Source organism: Anomalospiza imberbis, chromosome 2 (assembly GCF_031753505.1).
Source record: "Anomalospiza imberbis isolate Cuckoo-Finch-1a 21T00152 chromosome 2, ASM3175350v1, whole genome shotgun sequence".
In the NCBI taxonomy this organism is placed as follows: Eukaryota; Metazoa; Chordata; class Aves; order Passeriformes; family Viduidae; genus Anomalospiza; species Anomalospiza imberbis.
Window position 1 is genome coordinate 58,199,610 of NC_089682.1, and position 26,499 is coordinate 58,226,108.

General features: G+C 37.9%; 1 protein-coding gene across 1 annotated transcript; it reads left to right on the forward strand.

Annotated features, from left to right (window-relative positions):
• The first annotated feature begins 173 nt into the window (after positions 1-173).
• On the forward strand, positions 174-23,036 carry MTMR6 (myotubularin related protein 6). The gene is made up of 14 exons (XM_068181261.1): positions 174-292; positions 4,162-4,278; positions 6,166-6,328; positions 7,237-7,394; positions 8,109-8,237; positions 9,355-9,489; positions 10,603-10,735; positions 15,342-15,451; positions 16,533-16,658; positions 17,859-17,908; positions 18,706-18,906; positions 19,435-19,569; positions 19,644-19,770; positions 21,596-23,036. The coding sequence occupies exons 1-14, from the start codon at positions 269-271 to the stop codon at positions 21,854-21,856; spliced, it is 1,869 nt and encodes a 622-aa protein (XP_068037362.1). The 5' UTR covers positions 174-268; the 3' UTR covers positions 21,857-23,036.
• The last annotated feature ends 3,463 nt before the right edge of the window (positions 23,037-26,499 follow it).

Below are 26,499 nucleotides of genomic sequence, written 5' to 3' on the forward strand. Positions count from 1 at the left end.
TTTTCCCTTCTAAGTTCCTCACAGCTGCCTCTTTAACCCCCGCCGTTCTCCCACGCTGCCCTCCAGCCATTCCCGCCCCTCAGCCGCTCCCAGCCCTCCGCCATTCTGGCCGCGCGGGGGCGCTGCGGGCGCGCGGCGCTGGCCCCGCCCCGCCCCTCTGCCGGCGCGGCCCCGCCCCGGAAGCGCAGCCGGAGCGGCCGCCGGCCCGGCTCTGTGGCTGTGGCTGTGGCGGCGGCGGGCAGGCGGCTGCGGCCCAGCGGGCAGCGCCATGGAGCACATCCGCACCACCAAGGTACTCCTGGTGCTGCGGCACGGCAGAGGCGCGGCAGGGGAGCTGCGGTAACTGTGGGGCCGGGAGGGCCCGCCCAGCGCGGCGCGTCCGCCGCGGGCGAGGGCGTTGTTGTTTTCCCCCCTCCTGCTGTTTGTGGCCGGTGCCTCCCCGAGAGGGGCTCTGGCGCGGCCCGTGCCGCTGGAAGGGCTGGAAGGCTCTGGGCGTGCTGCTCCAGTGTGGCCCCGCGTCTGTAATAAAGGGGGAGACGCTAGCAGTCCTGTTTAGGGGTTCTTGTGGTGGAGTGGGAACAGGAGAAGCGAGCTGGGAGGGGATTGCAGTTGTTTTGTGTGCTCCGGATATGGCTCCGTGCAGCTTTTTCTAGTTTTGGGGGCAAATCTGTTGTGAAAACAACCGATTTGTTTTCTCCTTTTTGAATATTCCAGTGTTTGTTGTTAAATACGCAGGCCGTCAGTGCCTGTGTAATGTGTTAGGCTATTAAAAACATGTCAGCTAAGCTGACATTGTGGACTTGTATGGCTTTTATTTCCTATTATTAGTGTGTTAGTCTTCTTTGTACAATGAAGGTGCAAAAGGAAGGTCTCTCTTCTTGTGACTAATTTTTAAATGAGTTTTTAAGTCACGGCTTCTATAGAATTAAATTTCTAACAGTACTTTTGTCACCTTGCTCATCATCTCTGACTGCAAAGGTTGATGAAAAGACTCCCCCTGTCTGTTGGGTCCTGGGAATTGTGATTCATTCCTGAACTGGTAGTCTGACTTTAAAGTAGCTTTATAGATATATTTAGAAAAGGAGCATTCATAGTTCATGTCCCAGTTCTAGAATCACCACCAATAATTACATAAAGGAAAGGGCTTTTAAATTTTTTGAGTAATAACTTACATAACTTTTATGTAAACGCGTATAGCTGCTTTTATTTTTCAGATACATGTGTGTATATGTGAAACAGAAAGAAGGTCTCTGATGAAACTACCATTAGTGTCACTTTATTAGTCTTGCACCACGCTGACAGATTGGAGATAAAGTTTCTTTGTCAGCCGTTTATTTGCAAGCATGAAAGTCGGTGTTTAGAAGCTTAATATTGTATTGTTACAGTCAGTAGCTGATGCCAAAATGAAAGCCAGACTGAAGCCAATGAGTCTTGATGATCAGAGGATCTGTTTAAGTTTCAGACCTGAAATTGAGACTAGAAGGCCTGCAGGTTGCTGGCTTCTTTGCATCTGCAGGTGATTGTATTTCTGCATTGTGTTTTTGGGGCCCTACTGGGGAAAAAATACTTCATGTAGCAATAGAACTGAAGAGAGAAACGAGCTTTGAACAGAATTTGTAAGATAAAAGACTTGAAGTGATGATTTTTACCATTCATACCAAAAAAAAACCATTCTAAAAAAACAGTGTCATGGTAAGAAATAGTGCCATATTTCTTTTGTTACAGCTCTGTTGCTCACTTAGCTTTTTGTAAGCTGTTGGTTTATGGAATATCCAGATTGATTAAAGTGCGTATAGGCAAGCATTACAGGTATAGGAAGCAAGAAGAATAAAGTACAACCTGCACTGTGGGTCTTGAAGATTCACTTTGTGTGTGGGTTCAACTTGGAGCTCATGCCAGCTGTTCTGAGACATCCCTGCTTTTTCTAATCCGACGGCATTCCTGTTTTTTAACTTTAGTTAAGTCATAGTGAAATAAACTTGAAATGACAGTGCAGTCTTGCATAAATTAACTGCAGTGCAGGGCAGCTGTTATCCCCAGGAGAAGGTGATGGAATAGGTCTTGTACCTCCTCCAACTACAGTTTGCTGGGAATGTTGAAATTAAAATTTCTTTAGAACTGTCCACACAGCTACCTGAAATTGAGTGTAGCTTTTTGTGATTAAACTGTCCAATAGATTTTATGTCGAATAAGGAAGTGGGGCCAACTTAAAAATCACTTCTGAGAGTTTTATAGTTAAGTAGCAACAAATGATCAAACTCAGTTTATCAAATATGGTGGTGAAGTAAAGAATATGTGGTTGTACAATTAATCTTGATAGTATCCTAAAGGATGTTTTAAAGCAAAATGTGGTAGAAAAGACTGAAAATTCTTCAGTCAAACCTGTTTGCATATTTGAAGTCAAATCTGTATTAGTGAAAATACTGATGGATATTTTTTCTCCTGGAGATGGAAAGTTTTGCTTAGTTTGACTGCTAAATCAAATCAATCAGCAAAAGAAAAAAAGTGTATCATAAGCTGAGTACCCATTTAAGCTGGTTTGAGTCAAGTTTAAATGAATGTGTCATCTATGGAGGCTGAATCTAACTCAGTTGTCTTTAAGAAAAGTTTATTTATGACTTCGCTTTCAGAATTCTTGTAGACTTTACCTTGGTAAGTAGAAGTTGGAGCACTAATGCCTGTGCTCATCCAATGTAGAAATACAGGAAAGCTGCCTTATTACACGGAGGAGAAGGAAACCTCACATGCCAGGATTTTGTGGGTTGTATTACTGGAGCAAAGCTGGGGCAGTTTCTGTGCACTTCTCACTTTGCTGGGGAGGTGCAGTGCCAGGTACTGGAGCAATTATTGCTGCAGATCTGCCCAGTATGGATTCTGTGTTTTGGCTGTAGTGTATTCACTTATGCTACTCTATACCCGAGGACTTGGTGGTTTCAGTATAATGTATTTTGATGTAGTGATGCTTCTGATTTCCAAATTTTTTTGATTTCTAAACTGAAATCTGGAATATTATCATATTGCTGACTTCTAGTATGTATTTCCTTCATTATGTTTTGTATTCATTAAGTTGTTTTTTTAACTTTCAAAAGCAAAATTAGGCCTTTCTAGATCATAAGAAATACCTGAATTTTTTTCTGGTTTTGTACGTGCTTTTTATAGGTAAATACATCTGTACATAGGAATTAAAAATGGCTTTATATCAGCACAGTAGCGGTGGGCTCTCCTTGTCGCCTCCTCTGGGTGCTGGTCTTGCTGGTGTGGAAGTTTTTGGAGTTCTGCCATGCATTTAATGGTAGCTCAGAGCTTTAACTTGGCATTAATGAGACAATGCTGCAAAGAAATAGAGGAATGTGTGGAGATAAGCCATTTGCTACACTCCTTTCATGTTTTTGCACTCAAAGAATCGTATAATGCTTGTTTCAAATAGAGCACTCTGTGGAGCCCAGAGTTTGGAGGAGCAGATAAAATACAGGCTACCTAGAAATAGTTTTTCTTTTGAAATATTTTCCATAAGATTGAGATAGCAGTGTTGATAGAATACCAGAAGGACTTGTTGGCCCTTGCATGAATTATCTGCTTTAAATGCCAGCATAGTCCTTGAATTTCTAGGAGTTTTTTGTAATTATTAGTATAATGCTTACATTTCATTAAGAATGTATTTTGACTATGAGGCAAGGTTATAATAATATTGATTTTTGACGTTGGGGAATTTATAAAAGACAGTACATAGCTAAAATGGAAGTCAGGAGAGCATAATCTTTATGACTTTGAGTGTGCAGAGAGCTAATAAAGCATGTTGCTGAGATCAGCTGTTAATTCAGAGCTGGCATCTCCATACCTGGAAATTGTTAGTGTGTGTTTGCTGTGTTTTGGGGAAGCAACCTAAAAGCTTAGTAATTAATAATTCTTACTTTTAAAAAAACTGAAACAAAAAAAAAAAAAAAAGCTCAGTGCTTTTGTATTGAAACAGGATATTTGAACTAGTTGGTCTCAAAGCTTGTGACCACTCTAGTTTGGCCTGAATAGCCTCGTGCATGTGCTGTGTTATGTTTCCTACCATTTTCAAAATTATTGCACCAACTGACAAAGCCTTTGCTAAGTTAAAATTTCTGCAGAAATTCAAACTTAAGTTTTATTCCCCCCTCCCTTTTTTTGTTACAGGTAGAGCAGGTGAAATTACTGGATAGGTTCAGCACGAGCAATAAGTCACTGACGGGAACTCTGTACCTAACAGCAACTCATCTGTTATTCATAGATTCAAGCCAGAGAGAGACGTGGGTAAGGATAATGAATGCTTGCAGCTCATAGGCATGGGTTCTCCAGATGCATTTCTTCTTCCTGATCTAAGGTTGAATTTGTTTACAAAAATGTTCTTAGCTGTTCTTTCTACTCTCCTCCTTCATGGTATCATAATAAGTTAATAATTCACAAGTTATGCTCTTGCGTGACACTACTGCAGTTGAAATCAGGTCATGTTGAATATTTTGACTTTTCCTCAAGCTGCTGTAATTTCTTCTGTAGCTTTCACTTGTATTTCTGAATGCATGTGTGGTGGTTTTCTTTAAATAACTGACTTGCACCATAATTCTGAGGCAGGAGTGGGAGACTGATACATAGGTTAAGCATCAGGTTTAAAATTTCAGAGTTAACTTACCTTGTAATTAGATTCTGTCTAGGTTAAATGAGATACCAGAAGTCCTAAGATCTCAGGTTTGGGGAATATTGAAGATAGTATGCACTTTTTTAGAGCAGTAAGCAGCTGTTTCTTCACAAGTATTCATCTATGGAATAAAAGGTTTCAGATGGGGCTGCAGCTTCTTGTTGATCAGTACCAGTGTTGTGCAATCAAAGCTGGCTGGTACAGTACTTCCCATTAGTTTTTATGCTTAGTGCCCTGATGGGCATATGGACATCAAGCTGTGGCTCCCACTGGAGTCCAGCCACCTGACCTGAGTTAGTGCCTTAAGTCTTCCATCCTCCAGGATGAAATATCATATCCCTGGCTGTTGTTATTTTTTTTTCCTGTAGGTGTATTTTTCTTGATTACCCTTAATCCTGTATCCTGCTTATCTAAGTTCCTCATTGTTCTTTCAAGAAAATTCATTTTTCTATTATTTGTTCTTGGATACAACACACAACTTTGTAGAAACCAAACTGATATCCTTTCATACAAAATGGGTTTTTGGGGACAGCATGAGTCAGAAGCATTACTTGCTTGCATCTCCCTATGCACTACATTAAAAGGTTTCCTTTTGGGGAAATTGAACCTATACTCCAAGTACTGCATTTCTGATGATAATGCAAGTACCAGGTATAATTATCATAATGTCTCCAAGATAGTCTCTTTGTAAATGCATGTTTGGCAGCATAGTTTTCAGATGCCTGTCAAATTCTGATCAGTGTTTAAGAGGATTTGATTGCTTCAGTGAGGTAATTGAAATTCTGTCAAGAACATCTTGTTCAGTTGAGGTGCTTTTCTTCCCAGAGTTAAACAGCTGTTACTTTCTATGTATTTACATAAATCTTGTGTAGATTTGCCACACAGATAAATCTGTGGAGGGCTTTTGTATGTCCGTTGCTGGGACAGTACTGCTAAAGTGGTCATAAACATTTAGCTGAGAAACTGTCATGTTTATCTAATACAGTTGGTAATATAGGAGATGTTTTTCTTATCTCTGTTTCATCTGTACCTGTTAAATACTGGAATTTTGAAATCCTCAGGATCTCCGGTATCTTTCATACATTGAATTATTTTCCCTTACTTCCTTTATTTTGTCTGAAAATTCTGAAGTATGTTTCTGTAGATCCTGAAAAAATACAGATATCCTGTCTGGACACTGTCTAATGAGATGTAAGCCTATCAGTTAACAAAGTTGAAAGAAAACCAAACAGCTACAGTGGAGTTTATATCTCAGTTTCGCACTTAGAAAGACACTTCAAAATGACAGAAGAGATTAATGAAGGTTTTATACATTTTAGTATCCTAATCAAAATGCCATTCTTGCATTTCTGCTTCTAAATGTATTTCTTTTTATAACTGGCTGATAAAATTAGTCAAAATCCATATTCAGCATTGCTTAGTGTGTTGTCTTGCATCTGCTGATCTAAGTAGTATGGTGTTCTTATTTTTCCTCAGCAAGCTTACTCTGTTTTTGTATGTCACAGATACTACATCATCACATTGCTGCAGTGGAAAAACTTCCTTTGACTACTTCTGGCTGCCCCCTTGTCATCCAGTGCAAAAACTTCAGGATAGTTCACTTTGTTGTACCCAGAGAGAGGGATTGTCATGACATTTATAATTCTTTGCTTCAGCTCTCAAGAACAGGTAATTCTTGCAGCTGTAAAAGACTTTGCAGTATATGCATGGATACAGGTTGGGGTGTATGTGTGTAAACCATGTATTTTCTATTTATTTTTTTAAAGATATGTTACAAAAACTCTCACATAGGTTTGGTATATAAATGGCTTTTTTGATTAAATATTAATCATCATAAAAATTCAGAAGCTGTTTTGTCTGGCTTTTGTATGTCACTGGTATTCCTTAACAGAATGAGAGATCCCTATATGTTTTTATGCATTTCTAGTGTTGTTCCTGAAATTGTGAATATAAATGTGTATAGTCTCTCTTAATTGTGTGTTCCATAGATTAAAAACCCACTGAGCAAATCAGTTGTTAGTAATTTCATGCAGTTTCAAAAACAAATCTGAAATTTTGATGCTAGAATAACATTACCAGTTCAACTTTACAAGAGTCATCTGTCAGTATGGTCTTTTGCATTTTCTGCTTTGTGTTTAGAACAGTGCAAAATGTCATGTCATAAGTAAATAACATACTAGGAAAAAACGTTTTTGAAATAATTTCTTTTTTAAGGGAAACTTTAAAACTTCCTTTTTTTAAGGTCAGTAGATGTAAATTTGAATTCTTGCTTCCCAAAATAGTTTGTTCTTTTGGATCCTGTGAAGTCTTCTAATAATTCTGCCTTTTGCCTTAAGTTTGTCAGTCTTCATTTTGTGACCCTTATGGCTTTAGAAATGTCTCTTCTGAAACAGGTCAAGCACACTCAGGAAAACTTTCATAACCTACTTCTGACTAAGTATCTGTAAATGTCAGTTAACTGTAGGGTAGTTGCAGAATAGGTATTTCAGGCATATCAGGTATCTATTATTTAGTCATGCTTCTGTGAATCTTGAAGCCCAAGACTTTCTCTCCATTGCGTATTCTTTACCTTTTAGCAAAATACGAAGAACTGTATGCCTTTTCTTATAATCCAAAACAAGATGAATCTGAGCAAGTCAAAGGTTGGCAGCTTATTGATCTAGCAGATGAATATAAGAGAATGGGAGTGCCAAATGATTACTGGCAGTTGTCTGATGCAAATCGTGAATACAAGGTAAGTCTTGTAATGGAAACACATTTTGCTCTGCATCTGTTTCTGGTGAGGCCTATAGAAAACAACTTATTGCTGTGAAATCACTTGGCTTGCAATATAAGCAAAAACTTGGAGGTAGAGAGAGTTAACTCCTTAATCAGCGTGCAATGTCACAACTTCCTAATTGAGGTTTTTCTGAGGCATTGTTGAGAGAGTGTGTGTGCATGGATGTGTGGGTTCTCTGGGATTGTTTTGAGAGATGCTTACCTGTTTGAAGCCCAGCCTCAGTGATTCTGGTGCTCTGCAGATTTGTTATATCTTTCTTACCTGAGCAGGATTCTACATTAGCATTTTGCAGTGCTGGTTGTGGTGGTGTGGCTGATTCTGAGATCAGATTTCATCTCACTTCATAGTCTGCAAGTATTAAAAATGAGGGAAATAATTTCAGTATTTTATTTGAAACACATTCTTAGCATTCTACTGCAGAGTTGCTTTCTTGAGAGTGAATGCTGGTGTGGTGATGCTTGGCTGTGTAACGTGGATACCAGTTTGTACTACTTTCATCCATGGCTCATCTCCTTTCCTTTGAGTTGTTTTCATTTGTATAAAGAAACACAGTAGTGTTTATCTTTTGTTTCTTAATTCACCTTACATCTTTCAAATTGAATACAATAAAACTAGGTTAGGCTTTGTGTCTTGCCTGTAAAATCCTTTCTGTGTATCTGTGTCTTTCAGATTTGTGAAACGTATCCTAGAGAACTTTATGTTCCCAGAACTGCAAGCAAGCCTATAATTGTTGGTAGCTCCAAGTTCAGAAGCAAAGGAAGATTCCCAGTGTTGTCATATTATCATAAAAATAAAGAGGTATAGTGTGGCTTCCATTTATTGTAATTGTGCTGAAAAGTATTTCTCAACACTTGGCAGTAGTTCAAGGGCTGGTGAGGAGGTTCAAGTACAGTGACTTTTATGGCAAGGGTGTGACTCAGGATAACCCTGAATACAGCTGACAGGAGTGGTGCCTAACAGGGTGCAGAGTAAGCCTAGCCAGTTTAAAAGAAAACCTTAAGTAATCAGTTGATAATCAGTTGATAATCAGTTGATAATCAGTTGATAATCAGTTGATAATCAGTTGATAATCAGTTGATAATCAGTTGATAATCAATTGAATGTACTGAAGTTTTCAAAAACTAACATTAAGGTAACTGAGGATAGCTTTCTCTTAAGGGATCTGTCTGCCTTAATGTGTTAGGAATAAAATCTGTTAGGTCAAAATTGTAGGGAAAAAAAACCCAAACAGATAAACTAACAAAATAATAGAATTGGTTCTTCAAGGAGTTATTTACAAGATAAAATTCTACAGGGTAGGAAATAAGATTTTGCAGAGGGTGGTGTAAAGCAGCATGTACCTGTCTGAGCAGTGAAAGGAGTACTGTCACCTTGCTGAGTTAAAGAATTTTTCTGATGGATATGAAGTTACTAGGTGGATTTGAACATAATTACATCATTATTTGAATAATGGAAGATGTACCTGATACCCTCTGAAATACAACATATCATTGAAAATTACATTACAAAAAGTACATTAGATGATAACAAATTGCACTTGCCATAATAAAATCATGACTGCATTAGTAAAACCACACATGATTCATTCCATATTAAGGGAGTAGCTTGCTTCCCTAAAATATCATTTTCCCAGCCTGTACTGTTTGAGTTTTTATGTCAGTTATGTAAACGGATACCTTGCCCATGAAGATGAACCTGAAAAACAGTTTTGATGAATCTTTAGATTTAAGTTGTAGGTACTGTGTTTCAGGGTTTCCAAGGGATGTGCTTAAAAAGTTGGAACACCTGAACTTTATTCGGTTTGCTGGTGCTGTCTGCTGAATTAAACAATTTGTTTCCGTGTCTTTTGAGATTTTGCAAAGCACTCCAGGTACAGGTATTAAAGTGATGCTGATTTGTTCTTTGTTTCTGGCAGGCTGCAATTTGCAGATGCAGTCAACCTCTCTCAGGTTTCAGTGCCAGGTGCCTGGAAGATGAGCACATGTTGCAAGCCATCAGTAAAGCAAATCCTTCAAATCGCTACATGTATGTCATGGACACCAGGCCCAAGGTACGTACTTCTGGTGCTGCAGACAAGCCTCTCCTCCTGAATATCAGAGTGCAGGGGTACAATGTAATTCTGAAAAATTTGGAGCCAAGTAGGAGTCCACCGTGAGCAAAAATGTTGTTAAGGTTAGACCTCTCTGTTCAGGTGCTTTAATTACTTGCTTTCTTAAAGAAGTTGAACCTGTCCCAGTACTCAGCTAGAATTCTCTGAATATACTGCTACACTTTGAAAGGGGCGTTTAAAAATATACTTAAATCATAGTTTAGAAGTGAACCGTTGAGTGGGATCCAGATAATTTTAACTGTTTGAAATTAATTTCTTGAAATGGTGAGCTGTGATGTGGTTTCTTTTGGAATGGGGGAGAGTACTATGTTCTGTGTAAATGATCTGTACAAACTGTCTCAGAAATGAAGAAGTAGAGGAAATTCTGTTTTGGCATTTTGAGGTCATCATAGAATGGCTTGAGTTAGAAGAAGTCTTAAACATAATCTTCAGCTTCTGATGAGGTTCTTCAGAGCTCAATCCAATCTGGCTTCGAACACTTCCAGGATCCACTTCTCTGGGCAATGTTTTCCAGTGCCTCACTATCATACTTCATCGCTTTCTAATTAAACTGAATTCTGTTATTTTATTAAGTTAAACTATTTTACTACCTGTGTTACAATGTGTTGCTAATTCTCACTCTTTAGACCCATCTTCATTTCAGTTAGTATTCATTTCACTCAAGTGTCTGAACACAGGAGCTGAAAATGTCTGGGTCTTACTCTTTCCTTTGTAGATGGGGTGTTTGTAGTGTCTTTACTCAGAAATGTTTGGACACAAATAAAGGCTTATTAGTTAGAAAACTGGAGAAGAGAACGGGAATTACTAAATGCATTATTCAGATATGTCAGGTCTAAATATAGACTATGTTTTTATATGTATATACTGTCCTTTTTTTATACTTCAGTATTTTTAAGCTGATTTGCCACAAACTACATTAGAATCTGTTTATACTATGTGTTCTTTTGAGTTTTTTCCCAATGTATTCAATTGAAATTGCTTGACTTTTGTTTCTTAATTTGATTTTTTTTATTCCAATAATGTTTTTCAGTATTTTTATGTTCCTCTTTTTAGCTTAATGCAATGGCTAACAGAGCTGCTGGGAAGGGCTATGAGAACGAAGACAACTACTCAAACATTAGGTTCCAGTTTGTTGGCATTGAAAATATTCATGTAATGAGATCTAGCCTGCAAAAACTCCTGGAAGGTATGTTTTAACTGTACTAAAATAGTGTATTTGAAAACAGGTAAGTGTTTTTCTGAAGTCTTCAATAATAGGTTACACAAACGGCATTGACATTTCTGTGGTTTATTCCAGCTCTGTGTTTAGTACCAATTTGATGTGCTCTGTGGTAATGAATTACCTTAAACCTTGACCTTCAAACTGTAAACCCAACATTATTTGTTAAAAACCCAACTGGATGGAGTTATTTTGAAGAAAATTGAATGGCACATATGTCTTCAGTGAGCTTTGTTGGTATGTCAGTGAGAAAGATTGCCCTGTTTTCCAAGTGTGTGCCTGTTGATATATTTTCATTTACAGAATATCAGTTCTCCAAGGGGCACTTTGTTCCATGGAATTCACAGTGAGCATATGGTCTGTACAAAATTTCAGCTCTTTGACTTGGTGAACCACTTGTGTGCTTGTAGATATTTGTAGAGAAGGGGGCAGGGGGAAATGTGAGCCACTTCACCATACCACTGCCTGCCTCCTGGTGGTGAAAATGGAGAGGCAGAAGTGTGTTCATAATTCTGTTAATATTTTTTTAGGTAGACAGCTGAGAGAAAATTTAAGACATTTTGTGGATTCTGAGATTAGAATACAGTGGCAGAAGCGAGGCTTCCACACCTGACACACAATACATGTGTAAGTGCTTGGCTTCCGGAATTATGCAAGTATTTCCGGAGACAGAGGAGGTTTACACTTGATGAAGACATGCTGTTACATTGATCAAGAAATCTTACAGACTGGTGGTGTAATCTTTATTTTCATTGATCCTGGATGTGCTGCTAACCTATTCTTCAGGCACTGTGCACGGAATCCTGCTGAGCTTTGATAATAGGGATCTTTCTGGTTATTCCTGCCTGTGTCTTTCCTAAAGGAAAGATGAGAAGCATGATCCTGAGCTTGAGCTTTTAGATTTGCCATAATCCCCCTTTCTCTTACTAATACATTCAATTCTACGAAACTAGCTAATAAAACTTGATTGTTGTTTTAATTTTTTAAGAGACTTGCTCCTGTGTAATAATGTCTGATGCAGAAGTGTGTGCATCACACAGCTGAACTTCACAGACTTCATATTCCTTCCATTTGAATTGGCATCCCACCAGCAATACTTACTAAATATGTGTCTGTATCTTTAAGGGTATGGAATATGTTTTAGTTTTTCCTTGTGTGGAGAATTGGTTTGTTTAAACACTGTTGAACAAAATAATGAGTAATCTCTATTGTTTGTTTTCCACATAAGTTTTTTTGGTAAATGAACACAGTGGGTTTACCTCTTTTCAGTCTGTATGATTCACTAGTTTTGCTGAATGCCGCTTTAGAAGTAGAAGCAGCTTCAGGGGTAGAAAGGACCCTTAAAATTTAGGGATGTCTGCAGTAATTAACTCTTCAGCCCCTTGTAGACTTGTGCCATCAGTGGGATGATCAGGAAGAAAATGCCATGGAAATGGTTCACAACTTAAAATGGGGAAAATGCCATTTAGCTTCTGTGTACTCACTTCCCCTGAATGTGCTGGACTGAATGTTCTCAAATCAGAGCGTGATACCAATGACGCTGTTTGTTCAAGCACCACTGTAACTGGGACTGCCCTCAGTTGTTTGAGCTTTTTATTACAAGCAACTGTTATTCATTGTTTGTTGTGAGTCCTGCTCCTTGGCTCTGTCTGTCTGCCTGATTTCCTTCAGAAACTAAAGGTTCCACTGTCAAGCCAAATGTGAGACAAAATCCTTCCCAACATCCTTTTGTAATGGGCCTACACCATGGAGCATGCTAGGGGGATTTACAGTGTAGTCTTCATTTTTGATTCAGCTGTTAATTAAATATCTTGCATGCAGTGCTTCAAAACTTTTCTAAAATAGTTTTCTTCAATGTGAACATGATTATTCTATTGACGAGCAGACTACACCGCTCATGGGAGAAATTTCACATAGACTAAATTTGTAGCTGTGACACTAAATACAAAGTTCAGGTTTTATATATTTAAATTATAATTTTATATAACAGAAAGGATTGATAAGCAAAAGGGTTTTGGGTATGTCAAGAGGGAGTTTCTGCAGAAAATGTTTGAGGAAAAGGCTCAGCAGATGTTGCAATCTGTTGCGTATATTTTGATGGTGGAAGTGTGTTAACTGAGGGAGTTTTGTGAGTTATATGGCGTTTTCTGTATAGGGCAAGGCTTTATCTAGGTTTTTTTATTTGTTAAAAAAAACCCTGCCTGCAGCCTGCTATGCTTCACTCTGCAGGTCTAGTCACCTCCTGAACTGCTGTCTGAGGCTTTGCTAGTAGTGTGAATAATGACAATCAAGCAAGGGAACATTGAGGTTTTGGGGCTCATGTGCACATAGGGCTTTGTGTTTTTTATGGTGGGATCCATATAAGCAGAACTATCTTGAATCCTATTTATTGTGAAGTAGCTGAATTATCTGTCTGGTACTATAAATGGTACCATAAATCATCTTTCACCTTTTAAAAGACTATAAGCAACTGGAAAGTAACTTTTTTTCAGCATATAAGAATTGGACCAGTACCAGTGCATTTGATTTAATCACCAACTAGTATAAAAATGCCTGTGTTAATTCACAGAAATGGAAAGTAACTCTTGGGGCTCAACATATGTGTTCCTATCTGTGCCTTTGTTTATAAAAATATAGAAATCTAGCTAGAAAGGGGAATTACTAGTTGTGAAATAGTTCTGCCAAGCTGAAAAATCTGATCAAAAGCAGATTTTGACAGCAGTATCTGGGTGAAAACAAACTGAGGGCTGGAAGCCTGTTTATTTTCTAGCTGGAAAGCTTGTGCTGTAAATCATAAGTTACAGAATGTGTAGGTGTGCTGCCACGAAGAATATGTCTAGTCATGGCTTTGTCTATCCAGTCCCTTCTCTGCAGATGTTTGAATTTCCTGATACTTGACTATTTTCAATTTCTTCCCTTTACCACAGAGTGGTGGACGTGTTCGTGTACTGTTGTGACTGATCAGGTGTATGGAACCACTGGTATAGAGAATGACGTGATCCTTTCAGCTTGCTCACATTCTCATCTATTTCCTCCATGTGCCAGATCTTTTGGAAGCAGAACTCTTGCTTAATGATGCCTTTAAAAGACAGGGGAAAGCTAGCTTGCTTTGACTTCTTTTACTGATATTTACAGACTAACTTTTAAAAGTAGGTCTTCTGTCCTGGGGTTTCTTGATGTTCTGTTACCTCATTGGGCTGTGGTACTAGGTAGTTTTGTAGATGATGCAGATCTGTGGGGTTTAGAAAAGGTGCTGCAATACTTACTTGGAAGCCTGTCATTCTTCTAGTATTGATCAGCACCTGGCACTATGAATCTTCCTGAGCAGTGGGGAGTGTACCAACACTTGTTTGACTGAAAGCTGAGAAACTTCTAGTGCAGGTACAGGAAAGCTCTTGGAGACAGTGATTTGAGTTTATAGCCCTCATTTACATCAGGGGACTTGATTGAATATGAAGCTGCATCACAGAATGATTTGGTAAACTTTGTTCTCTGCTTTTGCTGCTGACTCACTTCCTTCCATGGCCAGAGATAAAGATGATTCTGCAACTGTTGTATTCCTACTGCTGATTTTCATCTGCAGAACCTTTTTATTTTTATCTGGGGCCCAATGCTTTAGAATAATTAAATCATTTAGATTGAAAAAGACTTTTAAGATCATCAAGTCTAGCTGTTAAGTGTAGTGGAAAGTAGGCTTCCACTGTGGAAGAGGCAGGTATTTTTGTAGCTAGCAGCCTTGGGTGTCTTCTCTTAGAATTAGACATAGCTGGAGTTATGTTAGCCAGCAGATTTTTTTTTTAAATTCCAGAAGTTTGTCATGTTTGAATAGTAACTGTGTGGGTTACTATTCAAAATTGTACAAGAAACAGATTATCTGTTTTACATGTCAATTGGTTCTGTGTGAGAACCTTTCAGTCTACCTCTGCATCTCTTGCTGCTACACTGCAAAGCATCTTTCCTTTAATTTGAGTTCTTCCTCGCTCCCTGAATTGACATTATTGTTACAGGATCCAGGTATATTAGGGAGGAATGGTAGAGATGAGTCTGAAATGTAGTGTGTCAAGTGTGAAGGTAGACAAAATTTCAGTGGATTTAATTCATCCCTGTGTTCTTGTACTGCACTTACTTTATTCTCCTGTGCAGGGTGGAGGTGATGAACTCTGGCAGTGTGACTACTCTGAACTGTTATATTGTCTGGATGCAGCTACTTCCCTAGTACTAATTCAGTATTTCCAATGAGCCTTTGACATTTGCTTTGCCTTCCATGGTGACGAGAGTAAGGCTTCCTGGTGGGGATAACCAGTGTATTTACTTGGAATGTTATTTTGTCAAAAAACCACAAAGATCTTACTCTTGCAGCTCATGGTTATGTAGTTCTACAGAGCTGAATTCTGACTGGAGAACATTTTGTAGTACCCCTCCCTTAACCATTTGATTAGAAAGCTTTCTGGAAACCACCATTCAACTTAGATCATGGGGGATTAGATACAACATTAAATGATTCTTCTTTCTGCATTGCAGGGTGTAGGTAACTACAACTGCTTAAGGCTTTTTACCTCTTGGTTTCTTTCAGTCAGTGGCACAAGGGGTTTGTCTGTCAATGACTTTTTGTCTGGTCTGGAGAATTCTGGATGGCTGCGTCACATCAAAGCTGTGCTGGATGCTGCTGTCTTCCTAGCCAAGGTAACTTGCATACTGCTTCTTTATTTGGTGGGAAGTTGACTTCCTCCAGAAAAATTATGCTTAATATTATTTAATGTGTAAAATTCTGCAGTTGACCTTTTTGGAGATAGGTGTTTAGTATATATACCAGTACATCTAATACGCTGGTTAAAGTATTACATGTTTCTTTATGATTGGAGATATTAAAACATTCCAACCAATGTTCTGGGATTTTATGAATGCTGTTTGCTCATCTTGTTGGGAGACAAAGGGATTCTTATACTTCCTTGTTCTCTAGGTATTTTTGAAAAGTGTAACCAGTTTGCTGGTGGATGGAACAAACTATTATTTAGTGTACTCTGAAAAATAGAACTGGATCAGTAATTCTAGAGTGGCCAAGGTGGTTATTCTGACTTCACTTGGCAAGGAAATAGGATTCTGTGAATAATTCAGAGGAACAATTGCCTTTGCCAAGCACTTACGAAGCCAACGAAGCCAACAAGCCAACGGCTTGATCTGATGGTAGTGGGTAAAGAAAAAACCTGGATCTTTGTTTTTGCTATGTGAAATAACAAGGAGTTAATGCTGTTAAAAGTGGGTGATTGTCCTAATGATGACCCTCAAAAATGCCTGAGCCAACAGGAGCTGAAGCTAATGAGCATTTCTTAGGCCTTTACTTTTATGTAGCATAATGATGAACGAGTGGTATCTTAAATAATGAGTTCATGTCGTTTGTTTTTTTTTTTTAAATCTGTACTCAGTAATGTGTAATCTAATTATTGTTAGGTTTTCTTGTAAATTTAGTTTTATAAGGGAGAGAGAGGGAACTGGGAACCCCTGTAGAGGTTAGTTTATGCAAACGTGGTAGTGGAATTTGTTTTCATGGAATTTTCTATACTTCTAAGGAGACAAGTTCCTACTTTCTGATACTATTAAATCTTTTCCTCATAGTAAACATTTTTCTAGCTTTGTTAAATAAGATGGCCTATGGTATGAGTTGGAAATAAATATAGGGTTTTTTATTTACTTACTTATTTAGTTTGTTTGTTTTTTACTTCTGTCTTGAAAAGAGCATTGATTAAGAAACAACTCTGTTTTGTAGGCAATAGCAGTTGAGAGTGCAAGTGTATTGGTGCACTGTTCAGATGGCTGGGATAGGACTTCCCAAGTTTGTTCCCTTGGAGCTCTCTTGCTAGATTCCTATTACAGAACAATCAAAGGATTCATGGTAAGCAGACCATTGCAATGTTGAGTTGTTCCTTGGTAAAGAAAGGGTGTAAAATGTTTGAGTGTGAAAGGGAGCAAGCATACTGTTTTGGTTTTCTTTTAGTTAAAAGTGTAAAATGAGATTTGCAGTATATTGATAAATATTTCATACAGAAATATTTGTTACTTGAAAAAAATATTTAAAATAAAAAAAAACTGAAATACAAATAGCAGATTGCTTTAGTCATCCTGCAGAAATGTTGCAATGGTTGCCTTTTGCATCCCAGCAAGTCTCTTATCTATGACATAGAAGGATTCCAAAGTGCTTATGTGAGGTAGCACACATACTAAATTACAGCAGCTCTGTGCTACTGTAAAACAACATTTTTAAAATCTAAAAATGACAGTTCCCCCAATGATAGAGACTTAAAGATGTCTAAGCAATCTATTTTTTTTTCATCTTTTTATATAGAGAGAATTTCAGTACGATTATTCCAAATTTTAGACTAGGAAAATCAACAGTGTTCTGCAATGACAAGGCAAGGTGTTATGGGATAACACCTCAAGGACAGTACATAAAACTAATTCAGTGTATTGTTTAGAACAAACTGCCACAAATATTACAAGCACTGAAAATGTAGTTGAGGAATAAGTAGAATAGGATTAGTTAGTTGTGAATAGTGAGAATCTTTAGGGAAGTAATTTAATCTTTTTGGGTTTTGATTAATCCTTTCTTTCAGTTTAATTTCTGTCAATTTCAGTTGAAGGTCCTGTGTTCTTTTTGGTGCTTGATAGTGTGACTGAAGTGATAAAACAAGATAGTGTTGATATGAACAAACTTACTGTTATGAATGTTAGGAAGAATATATTGTTTGGTTTTATGTACATTATGATAGCAGGCATGCAGTACTAACGTTTTTCTTATTCTTTGCCGTGTAAAATAAATAATCTACTAGTGAAGTCATGCAACATTTTTTTCTTAAAATTATCAGTTACCTGATTAGCAAGTTGCTTTTTTATTAGTTTTTACAAATGTACTTTGAGAATCTTGTGAAAAGCTTCCAATAGAGAAGCTACAAAGTGATAAATAGTTGTTTCTACTGTAACTTATTCTACTCAGATTTAAAGTATAATATATTGATAACTTATGGGGTTAATACTGTAAGTGTAAGAATGAGTAATATTTTACATGAGATTTTGTTTTTTTTTTTTTACCCTCTAGGTCTTGATAGAGAAAGACTGGATCTCCTTTGGGCACAAATTCTCTGACAGGTAGTTCGCTCCTCTGATATAGTAAAGTGTGTACAGCAAACTGAGCTAAGTGTTCTTAAGCAAAAGACAGCTTGTAGATGTTGCATTTCTAGACACACTGCACCAGTTCAGCAATGAGTAAGCTGTTTTCAGTAGACAAGCACTTCTTCTGCTGTGTACAGTGTATTGCAGTTTATACCTATTGGATAATTGATTTATATTGCAGACATAAATTTTAGTGCTACTGCTGCCTTACTTGCAGAAGCTGATGACTGCAACAAGGTCTGCACCAATATATAGACAGTGCAAAACCAATGTAAAGCTACGTCCCAGCTATTTAGGCAATATGAAACACACAGTTTTGCTGTCTTTAAAGATAAGTTTGCATTTATGTTTACTTTCATGATGAAGTCACACCTACCTTTAGAAGTCCTGTATGTTAAGAGTTCTGTTTTTTCCCCTTGATCTGCCTGTCATCATCTATGACAATAGCCTTGCTGCTATTTACTGCTTATTAATTTGCTTGTAGCTGGTATCCTCCATATGTTGACTGTGGCAGTATTAGACACAAAGAAACTTAACTGTCTTACTTTGCTATTTTGTACTTAATATAGATGTGTGATTACTTATAAGTCAGACAAACAGGTCAAATATAGACTTATTTCTATTAAAAAATTGCCCCAGTTCTTGAAGTTAGGTGCTCAATTTCCAAATCAAAGCTAGCGTCAAATCAAGGTGCTGTCATTTAAAAACAATTGCAGCTAAGGCTTTCTTGATTTCTAAAACCAGTTTCAGTCTGTTTGTGGAATCTTTTTCAGATGTTGTCAGTTGGATGGTGATCCAAAAGAGATCTCGCCAGTGTTCACCCAGTTTTTAGAAAGTGTGTGGAATCTGACTGAGCAGTTTCCACAAGCCTTTGAGTACAATGAAGCTTTCCTCCTTCAAATCCATGAACATGTCCATTCATGCCAGTTTGGTAACTTCCTTGGAAACTGTCAAAAAGAACGAGAAGAATTGAAGTAAGCAGGCACATCTTAATGTGTCTTTTGTTTATTCTGGCAGACTAAGAACTTCCGTGAATCTTCTTCATTTTAGACTGAGTAGAGGAAGGATTGGTAGTACTGAAACGTATGTTGAACTGCATCAGGGAAGAAGGCTGAAGACAGCCTTTCTAATTCTGATAGAAAATCACATCTTCTTTTTCATAGGGAAAATTGAGGTTTTCCTGCTCATCTGGGTTTGTTTTTTTTTTTCCCTCTAAAAGTATGTAAGCTTAAGTTAGGAGGTATCATGTCATTCCTCTCCCAATCTCTTTTTAGGTAACCTTAAAATTCTTACCTGTTCAAGACTACTCATTCAGAAGTATTAGTAAAATATCTTCAATGCATTTAGCTGGAAAACACCTGTGAAGTTTTTATCAGTTCCTCTCAGATTGTATTTTAAAAGTACTTGTTTCAAGTAGGCAAAACCTGCACACCATAAGCAGTTATCTTTTTCTTGTTTGCTTGCAGTCAAGTGTGTTGACCTCTAACTCTCTTTGCTTTAAGACTAAGAGAGAAGACCTATTCCTTGTGGCCATTCCTTTTGGCTGAACAGAAGAAATATCAGAATCCCCTGTATAATCCAGATTTTTCTCCAGAACTAACGCTTTTGGAGCCTAATACAGTATCATTCAATTTTAAGTAAGTTTAAATACATTATCTTTTCTTCAGCTCTGTCATTGTCTTGCATACTTAAAGCTGTCCGTTTTGTGCAGGTTTTGGAGAAATATGTATCATCAATTTGATCGAAGTATGCATCCCAGGCAGTCTGTGTTCAACCTTATCATGAATACAAGTGAGCAAAATAAACAACTGGAGGAAGACATTAAAGAGCTGGAGGCTGTAAGTATTACAAAATAAGTGTGTGCCCTTGTGACCAGTTCTTCAGATTATAGTTGTTACAGTGCATCTGGTTTTCACCTGAATGTCACTGCTGTATGGCCTGGCACTTACTCTGTGTAATGGTGACTTGGACTTTCACTCCTTGCTTCTATGATGAGTGCTCTAAGGCACTATTTATTCTGCTTTATTAATGAGCACTGTTATGTAGAAGTGCAACTATCAAAGCCTTACTGAAGGCAAGTTTCAGAGAAACTTATCCTATATTAAACCATCTTGGATAACAAGGTATCCATGTAGCTACAGCTGTGTTGCTAAAGTAAGGAGACTGAAAATGTTTTATTTCTATTATAGCTACTAAAATGGAAGCAGTAAGTATTGTCCTTCTTTTAACTTCATATGCAAGTGCATGCTGTTGTAAGCCATCATAATTATGGGTCATGTACACTGTAATGTTTTTATGAAGACAGGGCTTAATGCAGAGATCAGATGTCTATCATTGACTTCTAGGTGCTGCAGTAAACAGCTAGGAAAGGCTGATTGATACTTCTGTTACAGTCAGTTAAGGTGCTGAAACTTCAGAATAATGGCTTTTAAGGAATGCAGAAGTCTTCTGATTATCAGTTTTAATATGTGTGTGTGGACGGAAATGGTAACACAACTGCTGTATATTATGTTGGGGGGGAGAGGGGGGAAGTACAGCTTTTCTAGGAGGAAAGATTTTATTAAACTGATCCTACTGTAAAGTAATGAATGCAGGTCACTTAATCTAATACTGTTGCAAATCTTAATTTTATATTTTAAAAATTTTGTACAATTGAAGCAGCAAGGTGAAGAATACTCAAAAAGCAATCTAAAGAATAAGCAAGACGTAAAGTAGTCTCAGCTTTGAATTTTCTAGAACCTCATTCCAAGATGTTAACTTCACCTGAGCCTACATTTGTCACTTAAGAGATCATGAGATGTAGTTGTTTGAAATCCTGATGTCGACTTTGCTACTGCTGTTTCTATCTGTATAAAGTTGATGCCAAGAGACACCAGTCTTCTGGATTTAGTCTCGGTTCTAATAAAATACAAACACATCAAAAAACAAATCTGTTCAGTTAACTAGTGCAACCTCCCAGTTACTGGGTGAGTGAGTTTGAATTAAAAACAAAAATAAAACAAGCAAACAACCCCAACCACGTAACTGAAAAATCCCTTAATCCTAATCTTTCCTATTTTCTTGCTCATGCTGGCAGGATACATCCTTTTCTCCTTTCCTGTGTTTTAGTTGACATTTTTTAGAGTATTCATGCATTTGAACAAACTGTATTGGCATTTTTTAGATCTAAAATCTAAAGAGGGATTTTAGAGTCTTTTAGAAAGTTTTTAGGAAATACTGAATGGCTTTAGATATCAAGCTGCCTTGTCTCTAAGAGACTCATAGTCTTTAAGAGATTGCAGGATCCCTGCTTGCTACAATACCAAGGTCTCTCTTCCTCTGCTTCTACTCCAGAAAGTATTTCCATCTTGATAGCAACCAAACAAGGGGCAAGCCTGGAATATCCTCTCCTTCTCTAGGGATATTAATAGGTGTTCTTTGTATTCTGCCCTTCTACAAATTTTAAGCCAGCAGTGCTTGTAACATCATCTGTAAACTGTGGGGAAGAAATTAATAAGGAACGGCCTAATGTTTCTACTGTTACATATCTAAACTAAGGTATGTAACAGAGTTCTGCAGACATTGAGTTGGCCCAGCAAAAGAAAGGGATACATTTCCTTTAAAATCACAGTATCATCAGTAAAGAGTCATGCCCGCTGTTAGTAACTGTTCATTGTATTACAGAAAATAAAGCAGAGAAACGGGCGGTCAGGTGTGGTCCTTGTGAAGGAACAGGAGCAGACGGCTCATCCTGCCCCCGTGGCACTGAAATCCCCTCCGTGCTTCCAGAAGGAGCAGCCGCCGATGCCAGTGAACGACGCCGTGCGAACCATAGAGGGCAGCAACACAGCAGACAATCGCTACAGCGAACTTGTGTCCGAGTTCTCCAAAGCTGAGCCTGCCGTTGTCAGCTTGGAGTACGGAGTGGCCAGGATGACTTGCTAATTGACAGCTGGCACTGTGTTCTTCTAGACTGATTAAATGGAGAGATGGGTCATTTTCAGGATGGGTCTGTGCTGCATGATCAAAGCACGATTTGTATATCAGCAAGTTTTGTTAATGTAGACTAGAACAGCATGCTAGTTGTCAAGTGTTTGCTGTTCTTTTAAGGGGGAAAAAAAGATGTAGTTTTCTTTTTGAAAGAAAAAGGGGCATTTGGTAAGTAGTGACTGAAAATCAAGGAATGTTATGTCTTTGGACTTAGGTCAGTTTGCACTAAATTGATTTAAATAGTAATATTACTTTGTTCAGTATAGGAAACCACAGGTGGTCTTTCACAAATTGATTTTATTTGGACAAGAAAACTTGAACTTTCTATTTTAGGAATTGAGGCTACATGTATATATCTCATATGAATACGTATTCCCTTGCTTAGTGTCACCAGTACTAACTTTCAGTGTATTAAGTGCCATGGAAAAGTACGACATATTTCAAATCATAAATAGTTGGCCTTAAAACTGTCAGATCAATGATTTTGTCCTTTACTACTGCAGTCTACCTGGCTCTGTTTACATTGTATTTGCTCAAATTTTTATACCCTTAAAACAGGACCGAATATAAAGAATGAAGCATGCCTAAGCTGGCACAGCCTTTCAGCAAATAGCTATATGAATGTTAACTTATCACTTGAGACTGTTTTTCCTTCCGCTTGCTCTGTTGTTTAAAATATAATAGATTTACCTGATTTTCCTCTCTGGCAGCTCAGTAGATTCAGCATCATTAAAGCTGCAGGTTGTCTGACTTTAAGTGTTTTGATTTCTGCCAAGGTATTTAGATGTTCTATAAGATATGCCACATAAGAAACCAAAACTAGCCAATAACTGAATAATCAAGTTCATTCAGATTGTTTACTGTGTTGTTCAAGGTGCAAGAATGAAAGCAAAACTTCTGGAAAAAGTTGTTCCCAAGTTAAAAAAAAGTCACTTGTCTGAAGCTAATGAGAAGCTGAGTGCTTCCTAAATGTATTATTAGAAGAAAACTTTGGTTATTCGTGAAAACCCTTTTCATCTTGTAAAAACTTGTCCAACCTGTGCATATCTAAAGTAATTTTAGTATTTGGAGATTTCTATGTATTTGGAGACAGGACAAAAACAACTTCTAGCAGGATGCAGTAGAGACCATGGAACATAAGAAGAAAGGGAGAAATTTACAGTTTGTGTGCTTAACTATGTATCTGTAATCTTCTGGTAAGGGAGAAGGTTTTCTGAAATTTGTCTCATGATAGATTTTCTGAGCAGGCAATAGAATTAGGAAGAAAAATGTTGGTGCCCAGTTCTTAAATAGAGGTATAAATTATAACTTTGAGTATTAAGTTTCCTAATTATGTTAGATTAATGCTACTGGCCTTTTATGTCTTGATTTAAATAATCTTTGGTTTCAAATGAAAATAATTCCATTCTCATCCTAATCCCTGAAGTGTGTTTTGTCACAATTACTGGTGTGTACAATTTGACATAATTTGGCAGCATTTCGCTCTCACCATATTGGATCCAAGACTCTTAGCAAGGCCAGTATAGGTCAAGATCAAGGTGCACTTGTGGAGCTGTCTGGGAGAAACCATCTGTGACTCTTATATTTGGCTATTAATTCACCCATTTCACTAATTTGATTTTTGAAACTTAAGCATTTTTATTTTCAAAGATATAAGCATAGTGTCACATTTAAAATATATTATCCAATTACTTAAATACATCTAGAATGTCTTCACGACAGGTTTTGATAGTTTCATGTTTGCACAAGTGGTGCCTTACAGGGTTGCAGGAAGAGAGATTTTTGTGCCTTGTTATTTATTGTCTTCCCTTTTCCCTCACCTTCTGTATTAAATTTGTTCTGTGGTTTTCCTTTGTAAAAACATCTTGTATATTAAGCTTGTATTATATCACAGTAGTGAAACAAATTTATTGCTGACAATATAGGTGTTACCAGTTTGTACTTGTTTTAATATTTAGCTGCTCTGGTGTGCCATGTACACTTTTCCTATTTATTGTTTAGAGTTTATAGACTCAAAAGATTATATTAAGCTTTTTTGCGAATATTGTTGTATGTTGTTTTTACTTTAACAGCCATCTGAGTGGCCCTGTATATAAGGGTTTTGGAGGAAAGATCTGTTCCCTTTCAGTACTGTTACTTGGAGTTTATTTCAGTTTTCAGGTCCTTTTTATTGGCAGAATTCACTTCTTAGGGAGAGGAACTGGAATGTGTTTTTATTTTAAATCATGGTAGGCATGTTAAGTCACCTTTAAAATGCCATAAAACTGCTCAGGCACTGAGCTTGTTTCTTGACCCAAAAATACAATACTTCCTGATCTGAGGTTAATATTTTACTTCCGTTAATATGTAAATAGAGTTTTATATGGCTGTTTTGTAGAGCAACCACTTTGTAAGGTTCAGGTAGCCCTGCCAGCTCAACCCCCAGGGTCACGAGTGAGGAAAGTTCCTGCAGAGAGGCATCTGTCTTTTCTCATTTGCTGTTAGGCCTAAGCCAAAACTACCTAAAGTACATGGGACCTGTGGTGCAGTGAATAGAGGGTAGTCAAGTGAGCTCCAACAGAAAGCTTGGCAGGATGGCAAGACTCAGCAGTGGGGCTATTCTGTGTCCTTCAAGAAGGATTTAAAAAAAATCAAGCAAGTTGACTATAAAGTTGTGACAGTCCTAGGAACAGAAAGAATTTTAATTCTAATTTCAGTGGATGAGCTTTTCTTCATCATGACTATGCTACTCCAAGAGCAGTTACATATTGAAAGGCACCTCATACAGATCAAAATAATGTGCAGAACTCTCTCTTTCAGTCTGTGACATTAGTTTGTGGTTGGTATGCTCACCAGTTGATTGGGAATATAATGTCCCAGACAGAAAGTTGGTACATTTGATTCTGCTCTATAGGTTGCAAAACTTTGGCACCTGTGAGTTCTGTGCTTCGTCTTAAGGAAGTCTCTTTAGGTGAAGTTTTTGGGTTTCTACATTCTGCAATGTGCTTGTTCTTTTTTCTTGTAATGAACCAAGCTGATAGTCTCACCTGAGAAAACTGGTTTCACTTCTGTACTCCAGGCAATTTAAAATATTTATTTCATTAATACAAAAAGAATTTGGCTTAGTTTTTGGGAGGCTTGCTAGTGTCATAAGGTATTCTTCAATACAATTTTAAATATCCAACTGTTCTATTTTGTAGGGCGACTGCGAGATCAACAGACTAAGAAATTAATTAGGCAACACTGAACTGAGCCTGTGCATTTTCTACACGTGTTCAATTACTATTGACCTAAATCTAGGGCAGAAGCCTGAATTCTGGGGAGTCCTTTTGAAGAACAGCAGTCCTTCCATAAAACTCTACATTCCTGTGTGGAACAAATGCCCTGATAGAATGGGTTTGCAGAGGGAAAGCTAGCACAAATCAAACTGTGACAGTTTTATGTGTCTCCTCCTCAGGGTAAGCACAGTGGAGAATGCCTTGCTGGAAAAGGTGATGTGTTCTTCCTCTCTAGTTGCTGTTTTCCTGAGGCCTTGTGATAAAGTAACATATCAGCAAATCTCTGAGAACTTGCTCCTCAGATTCTGGTAAACTGAGCACAAAACTAGCTGCACAGTTGGGCTGAAGTGGGGCTGGGGTAGCTTGGTTTAACTACTGTCCTCTTAAGGAAGTGATATAAATAATACAAGGAAACTCAGTGTTAAAATAGCACAGGGCACATGCTGTCAACATCTGTTCTTTAGAGTGCTGCCCTGTTCTGGAGCAAGTGTGACTGGCATAAGGGCCTCTCGTAAGCATGATTGCTTTCTAGTTAGTTTAAAGATAATCTGATTTCAAACTAGATCATCCCCCCAGTGGTATTTATAGATCTTTAGGTCAGAACCTAAAGGTTGCTCTTAAAACTCCTGTTTATTTGCTAATAGTTTTAAACCTGTGGCTGATCATAGGCTAAGTGTACTGGTTGTGAAACGTATATTAGCTTCAGGATTAAATCTTTAGATTGAAGTCTGCTTGGACTTGCTTTCACCATTTATGCCACACTTTCCTCCTAGTGTTGTTTATTGTGTTACTTGACGTCCGTCAGATGCAATGGGCTTCTTAATGCTCTGGATGTTTCAATAACCTGAGAGACTGGCTTTCTTCCACTGCTCTGAAGGCTCACATCAGCCTTAGTGAACAGTGTGAGTGAAGTCATGCTTGATCTAGCTAGCTTGACCTGCCTCAGTGTTAAATAACACTGAAAATCAGCACAGCATCATCATTCAGTGCTGCAGCTTCTGTACGCACAATAGGCTTAAGGAAAGGGATGTAGCTGGGGACCTGTGTCACAGCATGTAGCAAGGAACAGGACACTGCAGGGGTATGACTCATAAAGTAGAAGCAGTAAAGCTGTTTTGATGTCCAGCAGCAACTCAGGGACTTGAGGTGGAAGGTTAGAGGCATACTGTGTCTGAGATCAGTTTCCAGGTCCCAGAGAATTTAGTGACCTGGTCTGTTAAACACTTATTGCTGAGTAGTTCTCTACTGGCATAGAGGAGCAGAAAGTACATATGGATCTGTGTTTCTTAATCTACTGGCTTCACGTAATAAATGTCCTGATGGTAAGGTTGAAATGGGAGC